The 20,791-nt window shown below is 41.8% G+C and overlaps 1 protein-coding gene across 1 annotated transcript in view; it reads left to right on the forward strand.

Annotated features, from left to right (window-relative positions):
• The window catches only part of JARID2 (jumonji and AT-rich interaction domain containing 2), a 295,175-nt gene that overhangs the window by 218,296 nt on the left and 56,088 nt on the right, over nucleotides 1–20,791 (forward strand). The window contains exon 5 of the mRNA XM_075921199.2: nucleotides 19,288–19,464. Within this exon, the coding sequence (XP_075777314.1) occupies nucleotides 19,288–19,464 (177 nt within the window). The remainder of the gene's footprint in view (nucleotides 1–19,287; nucleotides 19,465–20,791) is intronic.

Genomic DNA, 20,791 nt, shown 5'->3' on the forward strand with positions numbered 1-20,791 from the left:
AGTGATTTCTATTTATGACTGAAGTAGTTCACTGGAATATGTTTAGCTAAGTAACTTTAAAGCATATTTAAAAAGTCTACCACAAGAGGGCGAAGTTGCATGCATTGAATAAGTGACACTAGTACTTTAAATTCAATCTAGCTAATAGTTAATATATGTATTTATTTGTTTAACAAAATGTAGAAACTACGTATTCTCAGTAAAATCACAAATTCTGCATTTTTCCATGTTTTTAGAGGCAAACAAATTGCAAGGAGCCTTGCTTACTAACAATGATTATTGAATCTAAAATCATTTTAAAAATATTACTTGCTTACCTTTCTCATTTTATGTAGTCTTGTATATTTACTTTTTAGACAACACGGACAATAATGACATAATGGAAGTAAAATTGAAATCCACCTGTCAATTTCTGAGTAGCTCTCATAATGCCTGTAAGAGTTAAACCTAGAGACAGTGGATCTTAGAGGGTCTCCAGGGAGTGTTGGCAGGGAGCCAGGAGAGTCAATGAGAATAGTGTAAGTGTTGAATTGAAGCAGGACCTTTCTACTGCAGTTCTTGTGTGATCAGAGCAAGAGTTAGGAGAGATGAGTTAATCCAGGAACAAGGCATGGAATTTCCAGTGATACCCTGCTTAAGGAAAGACTAAACCTTGGAACAACAGATATGTATGTAGAACAGGGAATGTGTAGTCAGATGCGATCAGGTTATTTTCTTGGGTTTGGTCAACTCTCCTGCCCCCGTACACTGTTACTTTTAAACTGAATTCCAGTAAAGCAATTATCTGTGTTTTTTAATCTACCTTTTTTCAGTTGCTCTGGAACACCTAGCAACCAAATATGCTTTACCAAGTATATCTTTTGTTAATAAAAATCACTTTTTAAAGACTATGATCCAGTTCCTGTGTCCTAGAAGGGAGGAGGTTCTGTGTGCACGTGGCTGAGACTTGAAAGGTCAGCTATTAAGAAATTACAGTCTGTTTTCAAATGCTCTCCAGAGGGAGGATTAAAGAGTGTGACAATACCCCTGCAGGAAGAAGTTCCCATGTGTCTTCCTGAGTTCTTAAAGGGGTTTTGCATTTAGATGGTGGCAGCATACCACCCAAGGTCAGGGAATCTGTGACCTCGAAGTTTTTAAGCAGAAGCCTTTAGTGGCAGGGTATTTTAAAGTTTCTTTCTGGCCCTCTCCTGCACTCGCACAGCCAGAGTGGGGAACTGCCGTGACAATGCCAGATTACAGTATTCTGAAAATGAGAAAGTGTTGCAAGATAATTTTCTTTGTTTAAAAATAACTTTTCTTCATTTTCTTTTAAATTTCTAGCCAGTCTTGTTGAAAACATGTTGTAGAAAACCTCATTCTTAAGCCATCATGTAATATCCTCTTAACATTTGGTAACCACAGTTTTCAAAAAGTTTAAGAAATGGACAATTTCCCAACATACTACAGTTGTGATCCACAATGTTTTCCCTATGAAACAGTTGAAGGTTAAGGTTGGCATACATTTGTAACACTATTTCCCTTCAACGTTTTTCTAAATAAAATTGAGTTGAACATCATTTTTCAACTAAAGTTTCAGAAATATTAAGGTTTGATATGATGTAATAGTTGATAACATAGTACCACGAGAGGCTTAAACATTTATTCAGGTCTTTTGAAAACTGTGCAATGGATCAGCTAATGACTCAGTCCTGCACGTTGATCCAATTGAGTAGATCCATGAGCATGTACATAGTTCTGTTGATTTCAGTGGGACTTTTGTCACTTTGCAGGACTAGGAACTAGTTTGGCTAATAAGTAAGCAGTATGGGTATGTCTACACTACCCCGCTAGTTCGAACTAGCGGGGTAATGTATGCATACCGAACGTGCAAATGAAGCCCGGGATTTGAATTTCCCAGGCTTCATTTGCATAAGCCGGCCGGCGCCATTTTTAAATGCCGGCTTGTTCGAACCCCGTGCCCCGGCTACACGCGGCACGGGCTAGATAGTTCAAACTAGCAAGCCATTCCGAACTATCTGTACACCTCGTTCCAACTAGCGGGGTAGTGTAGACATACCCTATGAGCTTTGTTGGCTCAGTGATGCAGTCTGCTCCATGATTGCTTGACCCTTACAGTGGGATACTAAGAATGTATGGCACTCTGTAAATGTTTGATATGTAGGTCGCAGCAATCCCTCATTCTGAGAGAGGTTTACCACTTGAACTAAATTAGACCAGATTCACAGCAGTGGAGTTTTACACACTTCTGGCATGCCTCGAAGTGTTGCTGTTCTGTGGGCTGGAAAGTGTATTTAGAATAAATTGTATGCTATGTCTCATCTATTTCATAAGACAGCGGGGAAAGGAACCCTATTGGGTTTCCTACTCAAATTCCTTTTACAGATGGAATATCGAACATTGATGTTAAATTCCAAGAGGATCTAAACTACAGATTTGTGTCCCTTCACACGTCTTACAGTCCTTTAAAGTATTGAACAAATGTTCGTATAAAGTGAATGTTCCCTGACAATAGACGCTAATGAGCTAGTTTTATTTCTCCATGAAGCTGATCTTTTTCTCTCTCTGAATCACTTTGGGAAGATGCATTGAGCTTTGTAAACTTACTGCTATTTATACTTAATCCTATTTATACTTTATGAAATGAACATTTATGCCACAATTTCCCCTTTAAGTACAGTCATTTAAAAGTTACAACAACAGCAAGAACTTTACTCTTTCTCTGTGAGGATGGGAGGTTTTTCTTTATGACTTTTAACATTCAAAAATATAGCTGGAAAGTCTAATTGAATTCCAAGAACATGGAATATTAGATACAGGCCATTGGTGGAAGACAGTGGGACTCCACAAAGGGAGAAGCAGCCCATGCTTTGAAATCCCTTTGTAGTTATTCCTTATTTCTCTGAAAGTTTATAGACTCATAGACTCCAAGGTCAGAAGGGACCATTATGATCATCTAGTCTGACCCTCTGCACAGTGCAGGCCACAAAATCTCACCCACCCTTCCTAGAATAATCCTCTCACCTATATCTCAGATATTGAAGCCTTCAAATACTTTGAAGACCCCAAGATGCAGAGATCCTCTAGCTGTGATCTGTACCCCATGCTACAGAGGAAGGCGAAAAACCTCCAGGGCCTCTGCCAATCTACCCTGGAGGAAAATTCCTTCCCGACCCCAAATATGGCGATCAGCTGAACCCTGAGCATGTGGGCAAGACTCACCAGCCAGACACCCAGAAAGTTCTCTATAGTAACTCCTATCATCCCTCCATTGACCTATTTCCCACTGATAATGAATGGTCAACTAGATACCAAGATCCTGTTACCTCATCAAACCATCCCCTTCATAAACCCATCTAGTTTAATCTTGAAACCAGATCGATCTTTTGCCCCCACTACTTCCCTTGGAAGGCCGTTCCAGAACTTCACTCCTCTAATGGTTAGAAACCTTCATCTAATCTCAAGTCTAAACTTCCTACTAGCCAGCTTATATCCATTTGTTCTTGTGTCCACATTGGTATTAAACTTAAATAATTCCTCTCCCTCCCTGGTATTTATCCCTCTAATATATTTAAAAAGTGCAATCATGTCCCCCCTCAGCCTTCTTTTGGTTAAAGTAAACAAGCCAAGCTCCTTGAGTCTCCTTTCATAAGACAGGTTTTCCATTCCTCGGATCATCCTAGTGGCCCTTCTTTGTACCTGTTCCAGTTTGAATTCATCCTTCTTAAACATGGGAGACCAGAACTGCACACAGTATTCCAAATGGGGTCTCACCAATGCCTTGTATAATGGCACTAACACCTCCTTATCCCTACTGGAAATACCTCGCCTAATACATCCCAAGATCGTATTAGCCTTTTTCACGGCCATATCACAATGGCGGCTCATAGTCATTCTATAATCAACCAGGACTCCGAGGTCCTTCTCCTCCTCCGTTACTTCCAACTGATGTGTCCCTAGCTTATAACTAAAATGCTTGTTATTAATCCCTAAATGCATAACCTTACACTTCTCACTATTAAATTTCATCCTATTGCTATCACTCCAATTTACAAGATCATCCAGATCTTCCTGTATGATAACCCGATCCTTTTCTGAATTGGCAATAGCTCCCAACTTTGTGTCATCTGCAAATTTTATTAGGACACTTCCACTTTTGGTGCCAAGATCAGCAATAAAAAGATTAAATAAAATTGGCCCCAAAACTGATCCCTGAGGAACTCCGCTAGTAACCTTCCTCCAACCTGACAGTTCACCTTTCAGTATGACCCGCTGTAGTCTCCCCTTTAACCAGTTGCTTATCCACCTCTCAACTTTCATATTAATCCCTATCTTTTCCAATTTGACCAATAATTCCCCATGTGGTACTGTATCAAATGCCTTACTAAAGTCGAGGTAGATTAGATCCACTGCATTTCCTTTATCTAAAAAATCTGTTACTTTCTCAAAAAAGGAGATCAGATTGGTTTGGCACGATCTACCTTTTGTAAAACCATGTTGTAATTTGTCCCAATTGCCATTAGCCTCAATGTCTCTAACTACTTTCTCCTTCAAAATTTTTTCCAGGATCTTACATACTACAGATGTCAAACTAACAGGCCTATAGTTACCCGGGTCGCTTTTTTTCCCTTTCTTAAAAATCGGAACTATATTAGCAATTCTCCAGGCAGATGGTACAACCCCTGAGTTCAGAGATTTATTAAAAATGTTTGCTAATGGACTTGCAAGTTCATGTGCCAGTTCCTTTAATATTCTTGGATGAAGATCATCTGGGCCCCCCGATTTACTCCCATTAAGCTGTTCAAGTTTGGCTTTCACCTCGGATATGGTAATATCTACCTCCTTATCCTCAGTCCCATTTGTTAACTTACCATTATCCCTAAGCTCTTCATTAGCCTCATTAAAGACTGAAGCAAAGTATTTGTTCAAATATTGGGCCATTCCTAGATTATCCTTAACCTCCACTCCATCCTTAGTAATTAGTGGTCCTACTTCTTCTTTTTTTGTTTTTTTCCTATTTATATGGCTATAAAACCTTTTGCTATTGGTTTTAATTCCCTTTGCAAGGTCCAACTCAACCTGACTTTTAGCCTTTCTCACTTTATCCCTACATGCTCTAACCTCAATAAGGTAGCTTTCTTTACTGATCCCTCCCATTTTCCACTCCTTATATGCTTTCTGCTTTTTCTTAATCACCTCTCTAAGATGCTTGCTCATCCAGCTTGGTCTAACACACCTGCCTATAAATTTTTTCCCTTTTCTAGGGATACAGGCTTCTGACAGCTTCTGCAACTTTAACTTAAAATAATTCCAGGCCTCCTCCACTTTAAGATCCATAATTTCTTTAGTCCAATCAACTTCCCTAACAAATTTCCTTAATTTACTAAACTTAGCCCTTTTGAAATCAAAAACCCTAGTCTCAGATTTATTTTTGTTTATCCTTCCATTTAATTTAAACTCAATTAGCTCATGATCACTCGAGCCAAGGTTGTCTCCTACAACCATTTCATCTATGAGGTCCTCGCTACTCACCAAAACCAAATCTAAAATAGCATCCCCCCTTGTTGGTTCAGCAACTACTTGATGAAGGAATTCATCAGCTATCACATCTAGGAAAATCTGAGCCCTTTTACTATTACTAGCACTTGTTCTCCAGTCTATATCTGGAAAGTTGAAATCTTTCATGATTACACAGTTTCCATGAGTATTTACTTCATTAAAAACATTAAAGAGGTCTCTATCCATATCCAAATTGGATCCTGGTGGTCTATAACACACCCCAAGCAGTATCCCAGGGGAGGATCTGATAGTTTTCTTCCCCAATGTGATTTTTGCCCAAACGGACTCTGTCTTTTCCATTCCATCACTTTTTATTTCTTTACAATCTACCTCATCTTTGATATACAATGCGACTCCACCACCTTTACCCTTATTTCTGTCTTTCCTAAACAACACATACCCTTCAATACCTGTACTCCAGTCATGCCTAGTATTCCGCCATGTTTCTGTTATTCCTATAATATCTGGCTTCACTTCCTGGACCAATAGCTCTAGTTCCTCCTTTTTGTTACCTAGGCTCCTTGCATGGGTGTACAAACATCTTAATTTTTGCTGTTTGGCCTCATTCACATTCTTTACCCAATTTGGCACAGACGTTATACCTCCAATATGACCTATTAGACTAGTATCCACCCCACCCTTCCTCATGTTCATTCTCCTATCCCCAGCTATACCCTTTCTTACTTCGTTTTCCTCCCTCTCAGTGTTAAAATCTGGCGTAGAGATTACCTTGGCATCTCCCAATCATCTCCCCCAAATTCCTAGTTTAAAGCTCTCTTAATAAGTTGAGCCAGCCTCCATCCTAGAAGTCTATTTCCCTCCCTACTTAGGTGAAGTCCATCTCTAGAGAACAGTCCTCTGTCCATAAATGCCTCCCAGTGACCATACATCCCAAAGCCCTCCTTATAGCACCACTGCCTAAGCCATCTATTGATCATCATAATCCTGTCACATCTTTACTGTTCTTTTTAACCATATTCTAAGAATTTACCTATTCCTACTTCCTTTTGTTATGACCAGTTGTGAGGGATATTTTTGAAACTAGTATTCATTTCTTTTTTTCCAAACTTTTCACTTGAAAATGAGTATTAATGGACATTTTACATTTTTTTAAATCTAGCTAAGATGAAAAAAAAAAAGCCCTCTAAACAAGTGTGTGTTTTCAAGGTATTTAGAATACAGGATTGACCAGGGTTGGCAGAATTCCCATTCACTTATTTTTGGTTTTTAAATCATGCCCCACAATTTCCAACATGAGAAGGAATGCAGATACATCTGAAATGTTTGCCTGCAGTGCTCTTATCTTTAAATAGATTCTTTGAAGGAGCCCTTGTGTCCTTTTCTAGAGGCATAATTAGTATCTTTCAGAAGTGCATGTAGAGAGGAATGTGTCATCTTCATGCTGTAGTACAATGGCCTGTACTTTTACTGTATTTTCTGTGAGTGAGCTCACATTATTCTTAATAGCTGCTGTTTAAGTTTTCTTTACCTCTCCCTACAATTATTTACAGGTTAAAAATGTTACAAGTGAAGCAATAAAAGTTAGAGAGATGGTTTTCTCTCCACTCTTCCTCCATCCTTTAGATGAGATGAGTTCTTCAGGGAGTGTAATTGCAGCAAAGTCTATGATTAGTAGCCAACATTAGAAAACTTTCCCAGGGTCCAATGTCAAAATAAGCTGGAAGTCTGGGAACAATGTTCTGTTGACTTTTTTTTCCTTAAGGATTCCTCAATAGAAGCATCTCAATAATTAAGGCCTCAGCTTTCAGGCGGTGCTAACTTTTGCCTTCTCGTAACACAAAACTCTTCCAGGTGATTTAACAATTTCACCAATTTTATGGTGTAGCAGTGTTGCAAAAATGTGTGCAAACAGCACCTCTACCTCTGTGATTTCCCCTTCATGCATCTGGCTAAGTGTTTTTACTCACAAAAGCTTATGTCCAAATAAATCTGTTAGTTTTTACAGTGCTACAGGACTCCTCGTTGTTTCAGTAGTGTCCACTGTCACTACAGCAAATGTGCCTATGTGTCCAAATTTTGGCACCTTTGCAGTGATCCAGTTCTTCAGAGATGACCTGCACCTGCTGATAGTGGGGTGGGACATCATTTAAAGATTCAGCTTGAGTCGCTCCTGCCTCCTCCCCAACCTCACCTTCAGTCTCTGATTTTGAACCTAAACTTGTTGCCAGTCAGTTTACAGCCATTGGTTCTTGTATGCACATTGGAGATTAACTTAAATAACTCCTCCGCTTCCCTGGTATTTGGATCTCTGATGTATTTATAGAGAGCAATCCTATCACTTTATAGTCTTCTTTTGGCTAGGTTAAACAAGCAGAGGTCTTGAGTCTCGTCTAATAACAAATAAGGTAGGTTTTCCATTACTTGGATCATTCTAGAAGCCTTTCTGTGCACCTGTTCCAGTTAGAATTTAATTTCTTAAACGTGAGAGACCAGAATTGCACACAGTATTCCAGATAAGGTCACACCATTGTACAGTAAACTTCCGATAATCCGGCACCTTTGGGACCCAGGGGGTGCCGGATTATCAGATTTGCCGGACTATCAGAAGGGGGGGCTATGAGGGGTCTGGGTGGGAGGGGGATGCCACCCCAGACCCCTCGTAGCCCCCCCTTCCGATAGTCCGGCTCTGCCCCAGGCGCCCCTGATTCAGCCGCTGCTGGTCAGTTTCAGCAGCGGCTGAATCAGGGACGCCTGCAGCAGAGCAGCTGGAGTGCTGCTGGGTTGGTCTGGTAGCTGCTCTTGGGGGCGCGTGGGGCAGAGCAGCTGGGGTGCTGCCGGGTTGGTCCCGCAGCGCTGCTCCTCGGCGCTACTAGACCAACCCGGCAGCCCACCAGCTTCTCTGCCCCAGGTGTCCCCAAGTCAGCTGCTGCTGAAACTGATCAGCGGCTGACTCCAGGAAGCCTGGGGCAGAGCAGCTCTGCCTTGGGCTTCCTGGAGTCAGCCGCTGGTCAGTTTCAGCAGCGGCTGAATCGGGGACAGCAGGAGTGTTGCCGGGTTAGTCCTGCAGCCCCGAGGGGCAGCGCTATGGGACCAACCCAGCAGCGCCCCAGCTGCTCTGCCCTGGCTTCCCCGATTCTGCCACTGGTCAGTTTTAGCAGCGGCTGAATCGGGGAAGCTGGGGGCAGAGCAGCTCCAATGGTCCAGCTGCCTGGAGCACTTCCGGGTTCCTGGTGGTGCAGGACCATCAGGAGTGCCGAACCATCAGATGCCGGACCATTGGAGTTTTACTGTATAATGGCAGTAGTTGTTTCTCTTGGAAATACCTCGCCTGATGCATTCTATGACCACGTTAGCCTTTTTTTCCACAGCTGCATCACATTGGTGATTCAGAGCCCTACTATGATCAACTAGTGCTCCCAGGTCCTTCTCTTCCTCTGTCACTTCCAAGTTCAGCCTTTGAGTGACTACATAAGAACTATAGAGACAGGTTAAAGAAAGCCAAAATAAGATCATTCCAATCAAATGACAGGTTTACCAATATAGTTATGAAAGAAGGGCATTAAAATGGTGACACTTTGGGAAAAGAAGTTTTTTAATTGCTTCATATTCTTGATTAGTTTAATTCTAAAATACAAGGAATTGCAACATGAAGACTTGAAGTGGTTTTAAAAAACTGGAAAGCGATTTTCATAGCTGGTTTGCAGTACAAAATGGTTAGGACATTTGAAATTGGGCATTTGGCATGACAAGAAATAGTAAGAATTAATCCTGTATCCTTTGTGTAAGCTTTGAAGTGAACAGATTTAAATTGCTTGAACTATTCCATTAGTGATTTTAAACTTGTATGTGACAACCTTTCATCCCAGGAAATCCTTATGTAGTATAAAAAATAAATGTATGTCGTATATATGCGATCACTTCATCCACCGGTGAAATACAGTGCTATACACTGTTAACAGAGGTTTAAGACAGGAAGTAACGAATAAAGAATTGATTTATGCTGTAATGGTAGAAGTGTAAAAATGTACAAAGCACGCATAAGCCAGAAGAACATATACAGGATAATGGTGGAAACTATAAAAGTGAGGTATGAATGATGAAAATCTACTGGCCTTCCTCCTTCTGCAGGTGATGGATCTTCTGCTAGGATGCTGCCCTTGAATCTGGTTTACAGACCTCTGTCTTCCATACCAACCTCTGACTAGTAGATGTTTGATAAACTGGTAATAGAGCTAGAAGGAAGAAAGCACTTTTCTATTTTTTTTTCTTCTACTTTATAGCCTCCCGAGTACTGCAGAGGAGTCAAGATTCTCCCATGCACTACTCCCCATTCTGCCCTCCAGTGCCTGTTTCTATGGCTGTTACTATATTGCTGCAGCAGGATGAAATTGACTTCATTCTATTAACAATAGGGGGCTGGTCTTCTAGCTCTTCTCCTGTCTGTACCATTGATTCCCTGTGAGACTCTAGGCCCACCAATTAGGCTTTCAGTACCTATTTGTAAAATGGGGATAATATTTCACTACTTTATAGTGGCATTGATATCACTGTGGTTTCGACCTTGGGAAGCCCATATCTGAGAGCCCTTGGAATTTTTTTTTTTTTTTTTGTAATTCTAGAAGTTTTATGACTATTTTTTACTTTCACTTGAAAGAAACAAAAATGTCGCTCCCATCATGCGATGACAGACCTGAAAATGCAAACCGGGCTCTAGGGTTTGATGTCTATTGTCAGTGTGAAAATGTTAGAAAATACAGCAGTGCCATGTGTGCTGCTATTAATGGTGCTAGGGCTAATACAGATTTACTCCTTCTGCCATCTTGATGCTGGAAATAGCTTTTCTGCTGAGCAGCAAAAAGGAGCCTCTGACCCCAAAGGGAAATAGTTTAGTCACATAAAAATATGGCCTGGTGAATAAGCACAAGAATGAGTTTTAATTCTAAACTAATCCGAGTTCTTAGACTTGTTCCCTCTGTTGCTTTGGTATGATCAAGTCACTTACTCCTTCTGCCTTCGTATCCCTGTTTTTAAAATGGGGACAGGGGCTAATGCACCTGCATGGATTCTGTGATGAGTAGCTAGTAATAGTTTGTAGAACAGAGAGGAAATACTTTGGGAAGGCAAGGGGAAGTTGTAGAAGAGAGTGCAGGAAATAAAGGGGAGAAAGTACAAGAAAGGAGAGCAAAGACAAGATAAGATATGAATGGGGAACAAGTGGAAGAGCTGGCTGACTATAGGGTGAGTTGTTTCATCTCTGAAGAGTGGCAGTGCTGGTGTATACCAGGAGATGACAGCATTTTATCTCCATGCTGTGGAAGGGAAGCACTAGGAGAAAATTTGATGCTATTTTTCAGAGACGGAGAACAGTAAATAGAAATGAGAAAAGTTATGGTACATTATACCAGCAAAGTTCTTGCTGCTTAACTGTGGCAAGTGTGGCATGGGTTACAATATGTCCATGCATGTTGCTGTCTGTACGATAAGTCCTTGTTTGAGATTGTACTCCCTGAGTTTTGAGGACACTCATATTTTTAAGGTAACGAACACATGATTTTATTGAAAATAGAGCATGTGCTCCTCCCTACTCCCTTTGGGTATGTCTATACTACCCTGCTAGTTCGAACTAGTGGGGGTAATGTAGTCATCCGCACTTGCAAATGAAGCCCGGGATTTGAATTTCCCAGGCTTCATTTGCATGAAGCCGGCTGGCGCCATTTTTAAATGCCGGCTAGTTCGAACCCCGTGCCGCGCGGCTACACGCGGCACGGAGTAGCTAGTTCAGATCAGGCTTCCTAATCCGAACTAGCTGTACAGCTCATTCCACAAGGCGTACAGCTAGTTTGGATTAGAAACCTAATCCGAACTAGCTACTCCGTGCCGCGTGTAGCCGCGCGGCACGGGGTTCGAACTAGCGGCATTTAAAAATGGCGCCGGCAGGCTTCATGCAAATGAAGCCCGGGAAATTCAAATCCCGGGCTTCATTTGCAAGTGCGGATGACTACATTACCCCCGCTAGTTCGAACTAGCGGGGTAGTGTAGACATACCCTAAGTTATATAGTCAAGGCCTATGTATAAGACAACCCATGATTATAGTGCTGTCAGCTGAGGGTTGCCAGGTGTCCGACATTCAACTGGGCAAAAAGAGACACTGGTGGTATCCGGTTGCCTGCAGTAACCAGCCTTTGCCACTGTGGGAGAAAAGAGCTGCAGCTGCAGTATGGAAGAGGAGTGGAGCACTCAGTAACGGCTCCAGCAGAGAGGTCTTAGTGGTTCCACTGTCCTGCTTCGAGCACCGCTCTCCCTGCCCCACTCAACCTTCTGCCCCACCCTTGAATGTGACTCTGTCTTGCCTCTCTCTGCCCCACTCACCACAACCCCTTTGAGGCATGGCTTTCCCTTCCAAGCCCCGTCCCAGTTACCCCCTGAGGACAGCGCTCTCTCCAACAAACTGCCCAGTCACCACACCACCTCTAGAGCCCTGATTGGCTGGCAGAGAAAGGGGGTGGAGATGCTGGCAAGTGACAGTGGGGGTGGGGAGGAAGGCGTGAGGGTCAGGATCTTGAGGGAAAGAGGTAGAGGAAGGGATGGAGCCTCGGGGGAAGGCATGGACGAGGAGTCCGGGGAGGTTCTGGCACTCAGCAGCCGTTTCCCCACAAATTAGAGCAAACATATGCCAGGTCCTTGTATACGCTTGCATTCCCACTCTGCCAGGGTGGAGCTGAAACAATGGCAACAATGACGGGAACATTTTAGGGGTTGGGAAAAAGCAAGTGTGGAGAGAACCTGGGCAGACAACCTGAAAAGCTTAAAAAAAAATCCTTCCTACATTATAACAAAGCAAAAGAAGACACAAGCTTAGTTTGTTTCACTGATAGGTCACCTGTACCACTGGCTGTTCTGGAGTCACTAGTTAAATAAATAACCTCCTGTTCATGAGAGAGTATCCCTTCTGGTAACAGAGGATCCAGTAAATCATCAGAATCCCAACATTGTTGAATTGTACCTTGGAGGGGAAAATGTTGGCAACGGTGCATGATTTTGAACCAGGCACAAGCAGCTGCTATGCACCTTTGCCGTGAGAGAGGCTGGTGACAGAACAAAGATGCCTCCTGTATAAAAGGAGTCTGTTAATATTTGTGTAAGTCTGAAGGAGAACAATCTTTGTGGTATTGTAACTGAAATCCAAATCTTGTTCATCGTGAACTGATCATGGTAGGAGTGTTAAGTTGTGAATGTGTGCATGAGATTGCTCAACACTGGAGCAGAATTGCTCCAATTGCTTTGAAAGCCTCAGACACAAAATCTTATATAATAAGTCCCCCTATTTGTTTTTACCATCCAGTCAGTATCTTATTGCCTACCCTGTGTCTGTGTGTCTCTCATCTACCAGAAAGATGAAAATTATTTTTGTTCTGAAAACTCCCATTGATCGCCAGCTTTCCCTTCTCCTTCCCCCAAAGGATAAACAATTGTCCCATGCTCTGCTGCTTTCACAAGCTGCTTTAAAAGGAAAAAAGAAGAAATTGGGCTGTATGTCATAGCTGTAGCACCAGGCAGTTCATGGTCCGATGATGATGGAAGGAGTATGATTTGAAGGGCAGTGTGTATGTGTGCTCCTTGCTTTGCTTGCGTACTTTGGATATACACTTCTCCAAGTTATTCAAGCACCAGAGAACTCTGTCCCATATGATTATTCCGCCATGTGGAGTTAAATAAATGAAATATAGTTGCTCTCTCCATTAGATCTTACCTATCTGATTCTCAATAAGGTTCCATTATGCCACTCTCACAGTGTAAAGGGGCCATGAAATAGGGGTATAAATTAAGTTTACTCCCTTTTCAAGGATCATTTACAGTGCCTGCCAGAGCAGAATAAAGGGGCCTTATTGTAAATGAGAATTGGGCCCTGTATTTTTAGCACAGAGGTGCAGGCATGTCATTCCTATTTAGAAGGCAAGATTTTCCACCTGTATGCAGCCCCAAAAGGGGGCTTTATGTCAAAGGCAGGGAAAAACCAAAGGCTCCACAAAAGGCTAGTAGTGAAGTATTTGGCGTGCCACATATTTATTGAGTAAGACTTAAGGCGCACATACCTTGACCTCCCTCATTCTTAAATCACTGTGACAGCTTAAATTGTTTTAGTGTTTTTCAAAAGCACAGCTGGGCTATGTTTAATTGTTTGAAGAAATAAGAGAAGGGGTTAAGGGGGAGTCTGTGTAAATAATTCAGGAAGAAGAATCCAATTTTATAGAAACCGCAGCCCGAATTAGAGAGAAAGTTGTTGGATTGAAATGATTTCTGTTGTGGTTATAACATACCACAATTTGATTTCTGTCCAGATGAAAACATTTGGTTTCCACTTCAGTAAACATTGCAGAAACACTGCCAACTAATTCTGAACAGTAACAAAATACTGCTTTTGGCAAAACACAGACTCTTTCCATACTCCTGACTCCATAGTTCTGACCCAAATTCATGGGGGTTCACTTTGTTAATGGTCTTGTCTAATTTGAGATGAAAAATGCTTATAATTTCAGAAGAAACAGTCTCTCATTTTTTTTGGGGGGGGGGGGAGAGGCGGAAAGGAAGGTGATGAACTAAACCTTTGGCAGATCAAAAATATTAATCCTCACATTGTCCACTAAACTTGCCAAAAAGAGAATCATTTTATTTTATTGTATCAGTCACTTTCTTCTGAGCTTGCAGCGTTGGTGTATTCAAGTAGTGTAGGCGGTAGTTGCCTGAGTTGAAAACCCCCTACATCACCCGTATACTGCATTATATGCAAGTCTAAGTTTTGCACATGAAAAACTCACATTTTTTTCTGAGATGATTATTAAAGGAAATCCATCAATTTAACAACTCACCTCAATCTAACTTTATTCCTATTATTATACAAATAACACTTAAGATGACTAACTGAAGAAGATTAAATAACATTTAGCTTTATGCATTAGGCAGCATTTTGTGTGTAGTCAGTTTCGTTTGGTAGATCTTTTTCACAATATCAGAGAAGAGGAAAACACAAGAAAGACAAATTTAATTGTGAAACCACAGATGTTGATGGGAGGTTACCTGAAAATATGCTTAGCTGATATTTAATAAAAGAACCAGAAGAGATGGATTCTCAATTATCTGTTCCCTGTCAAGAAAGAGTCACTGTAAAAAAGTCACCTTAGAGCACAGTGGTGGTCAAAAATGCTCACAAAATGCTACTTCTTATCTGTGTACAATCTTGCACATAGATAAACTGTTTTCCTTAAATTAGTGCAAACTTTGGTGTGGGCATTATTTCGTTATAAAAGTGGTTTATCTCAATGCAATTTAAGCTGATTCCTAATACACCCAAATAAAGTAAACCTAATTTAAATTTGAATAAGGGTGGTGGAACAGCCATTTGTATCTGTTTAAGTAAACTGATTTAAAATCACACCTTCAGTCAAACCAGGACAACCTTAGATGTAGTAGAGTCCATGTTTTCTAGGCTATACAGAACTTGAAGGTTTAATGTAAACAGAAAGCAGGGAAAAAACCCAACCCTTCCTAAATTTAAAAATAAAAATCCCAATCAGCCTTCTCTATGTATATTTAAAAGTGCATAAGGTCTTCCTCCTTTTTTTGAAAGGCACCTTAATAAATCTCTGGTAAAAGGTGGAGGGGGCACTAGATTTTCTGTGATGCATTATACTCCTGACTCGTTAGATTAGTGAAGTGAGAATTAGTGCAATTCTACCGCATGATTTGGAAGCTGCTAGTCTAATTTCCCTGAACTGGAAATATACTCCCCCACCAGTTCCAGCTGTCAGAGGAATGTGGTTTAACCCTTATTGTTCATAGTTTGCAACTGAAAATAATTTAAAAAGTATTCCGACGAGAGATGGCATGTTTCTGGGATGAATGCGGCCAAGAAAGGTGGCTGGCTGTTGCTGTGCCTTCCACTGGGTTAGCCCCTCCATTCTTTTTTGAGCAAATTTATACTGTACTATAACATGCTCTGAGCTAAAGTGTGTGTCTGTCTGTCTCAGCTTGGTTTGGCCTGCTGTGCCACAGCTTGGTACACTCCAGCCCAGGCAAGTATGATGCACTGTGACCTGGCCTAACTTGAGTCACCCCTGTCTGCAGCAGGCTCGACCCAGCATGGCTGGAGCAGCCTGTGCTGTAACATTTAACTGGTTAATTGATTAAACGGGATTTTATATCCCTAATTGCTTGCTTGAGACAGTTACTGCAGAAGAGATGGGCCAGTCCAAAAAGAATAATTTATTTTCCACCCAGCTTGGGTGAAGAGATGCCCCGATTTTATAGGAACAGCTGTGATATATTTGGGAGGTTGTCTTACATACCACCTATCCTGGTTTTTCATATGTGATGTCAGCTCACCCTACTCCTAAGCAGTTCTTCCCTTCCTCAATGATTGCGTATGGCGTGACACAAGTTTCTCTCCTGCAGAAAAATGCCCTGTTCCTTTTTTGTTAGCTGGTTCCATTTTCATGCCTTGAGGCACATCTGAAATCCTGTTCTTGTTGATCCTCATTCTGTAGAAATGCGATGGTCAGCGTTTGTAATAGACCAATGTAGGTGTTTGGGTGTGTGTGTATAACATATTATAATTTAGCAAAGAAAAGCACCATCCTGTGTTGCGTGTTGCTGGTCCTATCTACACCGTGCTGATGGTATCAGGGGACAGCACTGGCTGCCACTAGGTAGAGCTTTAGCTCTTGCTTCTAATGGCAGCCTCAGCCTTAAGGAAGACGTGGCCTCACCTACGTGGTCTCTAGTCTAGCAGATAATTGCCATGCCTGCCGGAATAGATGCAAAGCTGCGTATGTAATAGTGATGAAGTGGAGAGGAGATGGGAGTATAGGGGGAATGATGGGAGTATAGGGGGAGTGAGAAACTGAACCCATTTAACTGCTTCTGCCTGTATGGTCCTATGGAGTAGCCTTTGACCTGAGGTTCTTCACTTGGCTACAGGTCTTTACACACTGCAGGAGGGTTCCCTCGCTGTCTCTCTTTTTCTTGTGTTAGGGGTGAGTGTGCGGGAGAGGAAAAGAGGTAGCTGCTTGTTGCTCTCCCACAGCAGACCCAAAGGTTGCTGAAGAAGCAGAGGACAGAGACTACTACATGTGGTTAGAACCCAGGTGTCTTCAGTGCCCTACTTGAGAGCCTCACGTTCTCCACCTGTTCCCCACGTGAGCAGCTACTCCCTGCCCCTTAGCTCCTTATCTGTTTGGGGGAGAAGGCTGGTTCTTCTTCAGTTTGTCAGAAATATTTTTGGGGGGGATACGGTTGGCAGGCCCCCTACAGCTCTTCTTAGGGCTACTGGAGCTATTGAAATCAGGTGTGTCTTGCTGCTATAGCTAACCCAGATGACAAGGCCCAGGAGGGGAAATAGGGTTTCTTCTTAGAAAACAACTTGCCTTCAGGATCGCAAAGCAGCCAGCTCCCCAAAATTGTTTTGTTTTGTTTTTTGTTTAGTTTTATTTTGTTTTTACTTCTGAGGAGACCAGGGTTCAAATGCTAATCACAGTGACCCTCACTGTGAGGTTCATATTCTAGCCACTATTCCAAAGGGGTATCAGATAATATGTATAGGTTCATTACCCTCTGCCAGCATATTTTTGTGGTGAGAAACACTTTTCTGATGTCCAGTTGAACCAGGAAACATTTAAACTCAAGGATTAATTCAAACTGTAAGGCTACATCTATACTGCACCTCTCTTGTGCAAAAGCCTATGCAAATGAAGCACAGATTAGCATATTGTCATGTTTCATTTGCATAATTGATTAGGGGCTGTTTTTGCACAACAGGCTTTGGCGCAAAAAGGAGCTGCGTCGAGGGCTCCTTTTTGCACAAAACCCCCTTCTCGTGCAAGAGCCGTTCTTCCTGAAAAAGAGGAAGAACGGCTCTTGCGCAAGAGGGGGGTTTTGCACAAAAAGGAGCCATCTACACAGCTCCTTTTTGCGCAAAAGCCTCTTGTGCAAAAAGGCCCCTAATTAATTATGCAAATGAAACATGGCAATATGTTAATCTGTGCTTCATTTGCATAGGTTTTGCGCAAGAGAGGTGCAGTGTAGATGTCGCCTTTGTCTTTATAACAATGCATCATTTCTATAGTGCAGAAACTGTAGGGGTAGCAACACACAGCAAGTCACAGCAAGTGAACACTAAGGCACCAGAAACATTAAACAAGTGTAATAGCTGCTCCAAAGAGTTTACAGTTAAAAAGGTTTGCAGCGAAGCTCTCATACCAAATGGCAAACTCCTTTTTGAAGCTCTGTAGACCTCCCAGTCTTGATTAGCAATAGGACAGTAGTGTATTAACAAGCCCCATTTCCAGGAAGATATATTTTTTTTGAACATCAATAAACCGTTCTGTGTATTAAAGATGTTAAATGGCATTTAATCAGCTAATTAAGTAGTGGATGGAATTTCCATTGACTACTTGATTAGTTGATGAGAAAGGGGTGCTTGCCGTGGCTCTGCAATTTAAATGTAGTAGGAGCTGGGTGCGCAGCAGCCTGGTCCTACTACATTTAAACTGCGGAGCTGCTGTGGGGATGGCTCCCGGGGATGCTAAGTAGTCCCAGCTCACGCTAACGTCACTGCGGCTCTGCCTTTTAAATGTAGTAAGAGCCCAGGGGCCCCCCCGAACATCGACTTTTGCTCCTCCCTCTCTCTCCTCCCCCGACAAAGAAGCAGAAAGGTAAAGGGCAAGCAAGTAGTTGACTCAACTACTCGATAAGCATATGCTTATCAGGTGGTCGACTATATCCTTACAGCCTCAGTGTGTATACCTTCCTAGAATAGTCTTTGGGTATCTGTCCCTGATGGGATCAAACAGAACACTCTCTTGACTAATACTCATACCTTTAACGCATGAGACAGAAGATTGTTCTTCAGGTGTCACTAATATTTGCCTTTTACTAGAGTGAGATGATGTATCCTTGAGAAGTACAGGAAAACCCATGCACTCACATTAACAAGGAAAGGAATGTGCCAGGATTTTAAATTTTAATATTGGCTTATTATTCACTGCACAGCTTTTGGTTTCTCATATGCCCCTAACTGAATTGTGCATTTAAAAATACTTGTCATTTTGTGTGCAAGTTAGATGAGATGGCACATCTTATTACATAAAGGAGATCTGGGAGGGGGCATGTCTAGAGGACTGGGCACTGGACAGGGAATCAGGACACCTTGATTCTGTTCTACCCTCTACCACTGATCTTCTGGGTGAACTTAGGCAAGTTACTTAGAACTTTGTGCCTAATTTTTTGTTCTACTTTTGTAATGGCGACATTAATCCATCTGTGTAAAGTGCTTTGAGATCTGTGGCGGGAAAGCACTACAAATACTAAGTATTATTACTTTAAGATGTTTCTGGTTTGTAGGTTAGCTTATTCATACTCTGTTTGGCCCCAGTTCAGCAAAACATTTAAGCACATGCCTAAGACCACCACTGTCCAGCAAATCACTTAAAGACATGTTCAGTTTTAGGCATGTGCTTAAATGTCTTGTTGAATAAGTAGGACTGCTAGTCAGGGCTTCTAGGAAGATTTTTTTTGTTTTGTTTAACTTAGTAATAGAGTCTGGAAGTGTGGCCTTTGTATACATCCCTTTTGTAATAGCATTACTGAAACTGAAGGCATGCATTAGTCTGACCTCTCTTTCTGCTATGTTTAACACTAAATTAGGTTGTGATTAATGCTGGTAGCGCAAAAGAATAATGGAATGACATTAATGAGCCTTTCTTCATAATGATCAGGTTCTCCAGCTCTGCCCAGCAACATGGTATATTTTGGAAGCTCTCAGGATGAGGAGGAGGATGAAGAAGAGGATGAGGAGACAGAGGATACAAAGGCAACCACAAACAATGCTTCATCTTCATGCCAGTCAACCCCCAGGAAAGGAAAAACACATAAGCACGTTCCAAATGGGCATGGTAGGTTCTAAATCATTCTGTCTGTCTTCCAGCAGTGTACAGTTGAGAAGAGAGGGTGGGGGTTGCGGGGGACGCTGCCTGCTAAAGAATTCTAAGAAGTGAATTATATTCTCAGCCCTGCAGAGACTTCACATCTGTGAGAAAACTGATACTGTCCATGCTAGGAAAATGGTTAGCATCTTCCCTTTTATCCAGCAGCGTCTGTCTAGAGGCGGCAATTCTTTTTGTTTATGGGAGAAATACAAACGAACAACTAAGAAGATGGTTAGAGCGACATAGTGAAAATGGTTTTCCTAATCCCTAATGCCATTGTTTGGCATTTCCTAGCTGCCTTGTCTTAGCTATTTAATATGGAATGATTTAATGTTGTTGAAGTTAACTATAAAACACAAAATAATCAATAAATGTCACCAAAATATATCCAGGACGGAGCATTTTAATTTCTGGTGTGAGATATTGCTAGCATATTGGCCAGTGAGTTTCTAAGCTGCAGTTTTAGCCTTGTCTGTAGCATAGGACTCCACCCCTACATATGATGTTTTTGTGCAGATCATCAGAGCTTCATTATTTGCAACCTGTCTTATTCCATATGGTCTTCGTATCATATCCAAATAAATTAATCAGTGTGTGTCACCACACCATTTACTCAACACTTACTAACCTCGAGATCTTACTAGCCAGGGTAAAGAGAACCTGAGTCTCCATGTCCCGTTACCACCAAAAAACATAAGGGATAATTGACATCAACATCGTCAAAATCAGGGGTGTTCACTTCAATAACCAAATTCTGTGTTCCCCTTATCCTTCCACAATATCTCTTTGCTGTTAAGAGCTGCATCTGCAATGTCTGCCAGATCCTGTCCCCTCCTTTCTTCAGGAGGGTACAGACTGTTTGTCATAACCAGCTTTCCATGGAAGATGGAAGTGGCTTTGCTGTCTGCACCTGAGTTTTTTGCTGTTTCTTTCTTCTAAGGAAAACACGAGGAGATCCAGGCTTCTCCACTGTCTCTTGCCTCGTTTACATTTTGCACAAGTGTTTTCATTATGTGGAACGGTTTGTAGTATCATTGCCCCTTTTTGACGCAAGCAAGCAGTCACAGTTTAGGACTCGGAGGAGATTCTATTTGGAAGTAGAAGTCGATGGAGTCTGGTACTTTGATGCAATTTGATTTATTTATAAGGAATATACAAAATTCTGCTTCTCCAAACATAGGAGGAACCAAGTAGAAAAGGAACAATTTTGTAACTTGCCACCCAAGCCTCTTTAGCCAACATCACACCCTAAAATGTTTGGTTTTTTTCCTAGCTCTCTTTTCTGCTTTGCCAC

This window comes from Pelodiscus sinensis, chromosome 2 (genome assembly GCF_052426305.1).
Source record: "Pelodiscus sinensis isolate ZL-2025 chromosome 2, ASM5242630v1, whole genome shotgun sequence".
Lineage (NCBI taxonomy): Eukaryota > Metazoa > Chordata > Testudines > Trionychidae > Pelodiscus > Pelodiscus sinensis.